Raw genomic sequence first — 8,155 nt, 5'->3', positions numbered from 1 at the left:
ATGAAAATATATATATATATATATATATATTGTTGGCAGGTTTGACCGTGGAGGAATGAGACACCGAGTGTTCAAGTAACGCGAGATGTCACCTCTGTAACACACAGGCCGGTGCTCTGTTTCGCAAATCTCGCGAGGTATCAGCATCATATAGGAAATAACTGGATTAACAGTATTCATGCATGAATGGACTTTACACTGCTGCAAATCTTAACCTATGATTATACGATCATATGTATTTATACGTGTATATATATTTGTTATTAGCTTATAATTGGTATTCAGGTAACTAGGAAAAATCTGAAACAAAAAATGAATTATTTATTCATGGGGCAAATTGGGTTTTGTGAGTTTCCCCATTATACAGTTGAAAAATAATAGCACACATTTACACAAATATAGGAAATTAAAGTACTGTAAGTGTACTTTTATTTAAGTACATAACTTTTGCTTGTAACATAATATTTTACACTACAACTACTTTTACTTCAATCTGAGTACGTGTTCACTGTCATTCTCTATATACACAAAACCAATATGTTACTGGCATAAAGTACCAGAGGTAAGTGGGAGAGAGGTCAACTGAAACCCCCTCTGCATCACTTCTATTCAGAGGGGGGAGAAGTACTCAGATCGTGTACTTGAGTAAAAGTAGAAGTACTCAGATCGTGTACTTGAGTAGAAGTAGATGCTCAGATATTGTACTTGAGTAAAAGTAGAAGTACTCAGATCTTGTACTTGAGTAGAAGTAGAAGCTCAGATATTGTACTTGAGTAGAAGTAGAAGTACACAGACCTTGTACTTGAGTAAACGTAGAAGTACTCAGATCGTGTACTTGAGTAAAAGTAGAAGTACTCAGATCTTGTACTTGAGTAAAAGTAGAAGTACTCAGATCTTGTACTTGAGTAAAAGTAGAAGTATTCAGATCTTGTACTTGACTAAAAGTAGAAGTACTCAGATCTTGAACTTGAGTAAAAGTAGAAGTACTCAGATCTTGTACTTGACTAAAAGTAGAAGTACTCCGATCTTGTACTTGACTAAAAGTAGAAGTACTCAGATCTTGTACTTGAGTAAAAGTAGAAGTACCAGAGTGTAGGAATACTCTGTTACAGTAAAAGTCCTGCATTCAAAATGTCCCTCAAGTGAAAGTATTAAAGTATTCTCATCAAAATATAGTGAAAGACAGTAAAAGTAGTCGTTGTGCAGATTGGTCCATTTCAGAATAATATATATGATATGTTTTATAATGATTGATCATGAAAGTGTTCTCAAAGCTGGTAAAGGTGCAGCTAGTCTGAATGACTTTGTATACTGCAGGGTAGCTGGTGGATTTACTCCAGGTGGAACTAAAGTCTGATTTAACGCTTGATTAGATTTAACATCATTCATCCAGATCAATAAAGTCACTAAAGGGATTAAATACATGTAGTGGAGTAAAAGTACACCATGTACCTCTGAACTGTAGTGGAGTAGAAGTACACAGTAGCAGAAAATGGAAATACTCAGGTGAAGTACAAGTACCTCAACACTTTACTTACAGTACTGTACTTGAGTAAATGTACTTAGTTCACACAACTGTACTTAAGTTGCTACAAATTGGTGAAACTGGTTCCAACTCTGATTGAGATGTGTGTTTTTCCCCGTGTGTGTGTGTGTGTGTGTGTGTGTGTGCATGCACATTTGGCTCGTGTTTAAACTTGTCGTTACTATGCATGAGTCATAGATGACGTACGGTGGGTTTCTAGGCAGGCCCAGGTGTGCAGTGACTCAGAGAAATGTTGCTCAACTGGATCAGGTTTGTGTCCAAGAAAGAACCAGTTATGTAAACCACGTCACGTTCATTATGATCTATTCAGGGTCAACCTGAGAAACCCTGTAGACTTGTGGTCTCACACATTCATTCATATATAAATCACATTTTTAGAGGAAAATTATCAGAATATTTTATCTATTCCGGGTAAACAGTTAAAAATCTTTAGATCTACTTTTTGGGGGGATATCTCTCTATGTTTCCAAAGTAGCATTATATTATTTTAGGATTTAGTTCTCATCGTAATACATTTTGTGTGTCTGCCAGGACCTGTTTCTCCATCTGCTGGACAAGAAAACTCACATTTGACAGCCTTTCGTGATACAGAAAAACCTGCTATAAAAACAAATATATATATGTTCGAACGGTTATATTTGATTAAATCTATTTAGTAGATTATATGTTTCAAATACATTTTTAATCAAAAACATCTATTCTACATCTTCGTTTTGGACTTCTACAAAACTCACAACGACTCACTTTGAAACAACACATCAAGACAGTACTTTACATCTCATGTGTTCAGTTTGAAGGTCTACCAAATCTGAAATCTCTAAAATTAAGATTAAAATGAAAATAAAAACGGTTTTAATAAATGTGTGTGTTAAACAGCGCCCCCATGTGGCTGCTGACAGAACTACAAACTTCACTTGAGTCAAAACAGAAAAATCTTTATTGGAGACAAAAACATTAAAAAATACTGATTATAAAAGGAGAGAAATAACCTCAGCACACACTCTCACACACACTCACACACACTCTCTCACACACTCTCACACACACTCTCACACACACTCTCACACACACTCTCACACACACTCTCAGACAGTGTAGTGAATCAGTTCATCCATCTGTCCGTGGATTCTCTTTCCTTCAAGGCTGCAGGTATCCCATGATGCATTGTGTTTTGTCACCAGCCGAACATGTACTCCATGGCTTTGGAAACCATACTGTCGTCTTTCCTGGGCGTCTGTCTGTCTGCTAACACCTTAAAAACACACACACACACACACACACACACACATTATTATTTATAAAAAGGGATATATAATGCTTTTTTTGGGGGTTTCTAAGATTAAGAAAAGTTCAGTTTAAGACTTTATTTAGAATAGAATGTGGGATTTGATGCATTTAAATATATATATATTTTTTTACCTGAAAGACGGTTTAATATCAATTAAGTCCCTCATCCTTATGGTTTAATGTTTAAAAAACAGTGTTTAACTACAGTCAGTCTGAATATACTGTTTGAGCGCTCAGTCTGCTCTGATTTTTTGGGGAAAAGTTGCAACCAATTAATTACAGCAAACATTAACAGCTTGTTAAATCATGTTTTGAATGAGTTGTCTTATTTCTGTACTATAGATACCCAGATGTTTGTGCACAAGGTCTCAAAAAGTAAATTCCTTTTTACAATATGTCCCCTTTAAGTGTCCCACATGTACAGTTTATACGGTCTCAATGAATGTTGAGGTCGGAGGTCACCTGATAGTCGCTGCCGGCCGTCTTGCACTTGTAGCCGGCGCTGAGCGGCCTGATGGCGGAGCGAGGAGTGGAGGGGAGGACGGAGGAGAAGGAGGAGGAGAGAGGCGAGGAGACACTGCTGTCCATCACACTCTGAGGAGAAGAGAGAAGGAAAGGGATTCAAACAGGGATCATAGTCACCTGATGTGCAGGGATAACGTTGAGCTATAAAGGAACTACAGCACGGTCACATGACTTCACGTCACCACCGCTAAGCTAAAGGAGGCTAATGTTGGGCTATAAAGGAACTACAGCACGGTCACATGACTTCACGTCTCCACCGCTAAGCTAAAGGAGGCTAATGTTGGGCTATAAAGGAACTACAGCACGGTCACATGACTTCACGTCACCACCGCTAAGCTAAAGGAGGCTAATGTTGGGCTATAAAGGAACTACAGCACGGTCACATGACTTCACGTCTCCACCGCTAAGCTAAAGGAGGCTAATGTTGGGCTATAAAGGAACTACAGCACGGTCACATGACTTCACGTCACCACCGCTAAGCTAAAGGAGGCTAATGTTGGGCTATAAAGGAACTACAGCACGGTCACATGACTTCACGTCACCACCGCTAAGCTAAAGGTGGCTAATGTTGGGCTATAAAGGAACTACAGCACGGTCACATGACTTCACTTCACCACCGCTAAGCTAAAGGAGGCTAATGTTGGGCTATAAAGGAACTACAGCAAGGTCACATGACTTCACGTCACCACCGCTAAACTAAAGGAGGCTAATGTTGGGCTATAAAGGAACTACAGCACGGTCACATGACTTCACGTCACCACCGCTAAACTAAAGGAGGCTAATGTTGGGCTATAAAGGAACTACAGCACGGTCACATGACTTCACGTCACCACCGCTAAGCTAAAGGTGGCTAGTGTTGGGCTATAAAGGAACTACAGCACGGTCACATGACTTCACGTCACCACCGCTAAGCTAAAGGAGGCTAATGTTGGGCTATAAAGGAACTACAGCACGGTCACATGACTTCACGTCACCACCGCTAAGCTAAAGGCGGCTAATGTTGGGCTATAAAGGAACTACAGCACGGTCACATGACTTCACGTCACCACCGCTAAGCTAAAGGAGGCTAATGTTGGGCTATAAAGGAACTACAGCACGGTCACATGACTTCAGTTCACCACCGCTAAGCTAAAGGAGGCTAATGTTGGGCTATAAAGGAACTACAGCACGGTCACATGACTTCACGTCACCACCACTAAGCTAAAGGAGGCTAATGTTGGGCTATAAAGGAACTACAGCACGGTCACATGACTTCAAGTCACCACCACTAAGCTAAAGGAGGCTAATGTTGGGCTATAAAGGAACTACAGCAAGGTCACATGACTTCACGTCACCACCGCTAAGCTAAAGGAGGCTAATGTTGGGCTATAAAGGAACTACAGCACGGTCACATGACTTCACGTCACCACCGCTAAGCTAAAGGAGGCTAATGTTGGGCTATAAAGGAACTACAGCACGGTCACATGACTTCACGTCTCCACCGCTAAGCTAAAGGAGGCTAATGTTGGGCTATAAAGGAACTACAGCACGGTCACATGACTTCACGTCACCACCGCTAAGCTAAAGGAGGCTAATGTTGGGCTATAAAGGAACTACAGCACGGTCACATGACTTCACGTCACCACCGCTAAGCTAAAGGAGGCTAATGTTGGGCTATAAAGGAACTACAGCAAGGTCACATGACTTCACGTCACCACCGCTAAGCTAAAGGAGGCTAATGTTGGGCTATAAAGGAACTACAGCACGGTCACATGACTTCACGTCACCACCGCTAAGCTAAAGGAGGCTAATGTTGGGCTATAAAGGAACTACAGCACGGTCACATGACTTCACGTCACCACCGCTAAACTAAAGGAGGCTAATGTTGGGCTATAAAGGAACTACAGCACGGTCACATGACTTCACGTCACCACCGCTAAGCTAAAGGTGGCTAGTGTTGGGCTATAAAGGAACTACAGCACGGTCACATGACTTCACGTCACCACCGCTAAGCTAAAGGTGGCTAATGTTGGGCTATAAAGGAACTACAGCACGGTCACATGACTTCACGTCACCACCGCTAAGCTAAAGGAGGCTAATGTTGGGCTATAAAGGAACTACAGCACGGTCACATGACTTCACGTCACCACCACTAAGCTAAAGGAGGCTAATGTTGGGCTATAAAGGAACTACAGCACGGTCACATGACTTCACGTCACCACCGCTAAGCTAAAGGAGGCTAATGTTGGGCTATAAAGGAACTACAGCACGGTCACATGACTTCACGTCACCACCGCTAAGCTAAAGGAGGCTAATGTTGGGCTATAAAGGAACTACAGCACGGTCACATGACTTCACGTCACCACCGCTAAGCTAAAGGAGGCTAATGTTGGGCTATAAAGGAACTACAGCATGGTCACATGACTTCAAGTCACCACCACTAAGCTAAAGGAGGCTAATGTTGGGCTATAAAGGAACTACAGCACGGTCACATGACTTCAGTTCACCACCGCTAAGCTAAAGGAGGCTAATGTTGGGCTATAAAGGAACTACAGCACGGTCACATGACTTCAGTTCACCACCGCTAAGCTAAAGGAGGCTAATGTTGGGCTATAAAGGAACTACAGCACGGTCACATGACTTCACGTCACCACCACTAAGCTAAAGGAGGCTAATGTTGGGCTATAAAGGAACTACAGCACGGTCACATGACTTCAAGTCACCACCACTAAGCTAAAGGAGGCTAATGTTGGGCTATAAAGGAACTACAGCAAGGTCACATGACTTCACGTCACCACCGCTAAGCTAAAGGAGGCTAATGTTGGGCTATAAAGGAACTACAGCACGGTCACATGACTTCACGTCACCACCACTAAGCTAAAGGAGGCTAATGTTGGCCTATAAAGGAACTACAGCACGGTCACATGACTTCACTTCACCACCGCTAAGCTAAAGGAGGCTAATGTTGGCCTATAAAGGAACTACAGCACGGTCACATGACTTCACGTCACCACCGCTAAGCTAAAGGTGGCTAGTGTTGGGCTATAAAGGAACTACAGCACGGTCACATGACTTCACGTCACCACCGCTAAGCTAAAGGAGGCTAATGTTGGGCTATAAAGGAACTACAGCACGGTCACATGACTTCACGTCACCACCGCTAAGCTAAAGGTGGCTAGTGTTGGGCTATAAAGGAACTACAGCACGGTCACATGACTTCACGTCACCACCGCTAAGCTAAAGGAGGCTAATGTTGGGCTATAAAGGAACTACAGCACGGTCACATGACTTCCCCACTGTTTTTTTTCCCTCCAGGTTTCAGGACTCATTCCTGCACCTCTCTCTCTCTCCAGTTACTGACCTTGTCTATGCAGGGTTTGACTCCCACCATGATGGCGTCTCCGAACACTTTCCCGTCTTTGGACAGAGCTTTCCTGGCCTGCAGGCTGGACTGATACTGAAGGTGCATCCAGTTACCAGGAGACGCCATCTGTAATCAGGACATCATCAAAACATTTATCATATTTGTTTCTTGAAGACATCTGTGTTCACCTCAAACATCTTCAGACTACCTGCTGTTGTTCCTAACTCCATTCGAAGCTTTATGAGGGTCATTGCTTGCCTTGTCTCTCATGTCTTTGTTAATGTGTTGATGCATATCCATGTTTATACTGTATACACGACTCGAATAGAGAGGATTTCGTGTCTCACCGTGTGTTTCAGGATGTTTCCGTACTGAGCGAACTGCAGCAGGATGTAGGAGGCTGAGGCTGGAGGAAAACTAACACACACACACACACACACATTTAATCTACATGTATTTAGCATATATATTATGCAATGACAGCAGTATATATTGAGCTGTTTAAATACCCGAACACAGTGATCCAGGTCTGGTCCAGCTGGTCGTCAGACGACAGAGACTCTCCCTGACTGTAGAACGGATCCACCTGAGCTGGAGAGAGACACAACTGCACACCTGAAGACAGACAGGCACACAGACAGGTGAGTACAGAGAGAGGGAGACAGACAGGTGAGTGCAGGAGAGAGGGAGACATACAGGTGAGTACAGAGAGACAGACAGGTGAGTACAGAGAGACAGACAGGTGAGTACAGAGAGACAGACAGGTGAGTACAGAGAGACAGACAGGTGAGTACAGAGAGACGGAGACAGACAGGTGAGTACAGAGAGAGGGAAACAGACAGGTGAGTACAGAGAGAGGGAGACAGACAGGTGAGTACAGAGAGAGGGAGACAGACAGGTGGGTACAGAGAGAGGGGAGACAGACAGGTGAGTACACAGAGACAGACAGGTGAGTACAGAGAGAGAGAGACAGACAGGTGAGTACAGAGAGACAGAAAGGTGAGTACAGAGAGACAGACAGGTGAGTACAGAGAGAGGGAGAGAGACAGGTGAGTACAGAGAGACAGACAGGTGAGTACAGAGAGACAGACAGGTGAGTACACAGAGACAGACAGGTGAGTACAGAGAGAGGGAGAGAGACAGGTGAGTACAGAGAGACAGACAGGTGAGTACAGAGAGACAGACAGGTGAGTACAGAGAGACAGACAGGTGAGTACAGAGAGACAGGACAGGTGAGTACAGAGAGAGGGAGACAGACAGGTGAGTACAGAGAGACAGACAGGTGAGTACAGAGAGAGGGAGACAGACAGGTGAGTACAGAGAGAGGGAGACAGACAGGTGAGTACAGAGAGAGGGAGAGAGACAGGTGAGTACAGGGAGACAGACAGGTGAGTACAGAGAGAGGGAGACAGACAGGTGAGTACAGAGAGAGGGAGACAGACAGGTGAGTACAG

The 8,155-nt window shown here is 43.5% G+C and overlaps 1 protein-coding gene and 1 long non-coding RNA gene across 3 annotated transcripts in view; one reads left to right on the top strand and one right to left on the bottom strand.

Annotated features, from left to right (window-relative positions):
* Positions 1–2,465: 2,465 nt before the first annotated feature.
* Positions 2,466–8,155, bottom strand: part of nup35 (nucleoporin 35) — an 8,641-nt gene continuing 2,951 nt past the window's right edge. The window contains 5 exon segments of the mRNA XM_079660362.1: positions 2,466–2,798; positions 3,296–3,427; positions 6,699–6,827; positions 7,049–7,118; positions 7,211–7,392. Of these exon segments, the coding sequence (XP_079516488.1) occupies positions 2,721–2,798; positions 3,296–3,427; positions 6,699–6,827; positions 7,049–7,118; positions 7,211–7,392 (591 nt within the window). The 3' untranslated portion in view covers positions 2,466–2,720.
* Positions 7,238–8,149, top strand: LOC307029503. 2 transcript variants are annotated; one of them, XR_013805358.1, is made up of 3 exons: positions 7,238–7,370; positions 7,516–7,599; positions 7,934–8,149. It is a non-coding gene; the product is annotated as an uncharacterized lncRNA (long non-coding RNA). The 2 variants fall into 2 exon arrangements; XR_013805359.1 differs by having other exon boundaries at positions 7,248–7,370; positions 7,544–7,599.

This window comes from Notothenia rossii (genome assembly GCF_949606895.1).
Source record: "Notothenia rossii genome assembly, chromosome: 2".
NCBI lineage: Eukaryota > Metazoa > Chordata > Actinopteri > Perciformes > Nototheniidae > Notothenia > Notothenia rossii.
This window is presented reverse-complemented; position numbering and strand designations above follow the sequence as displayed.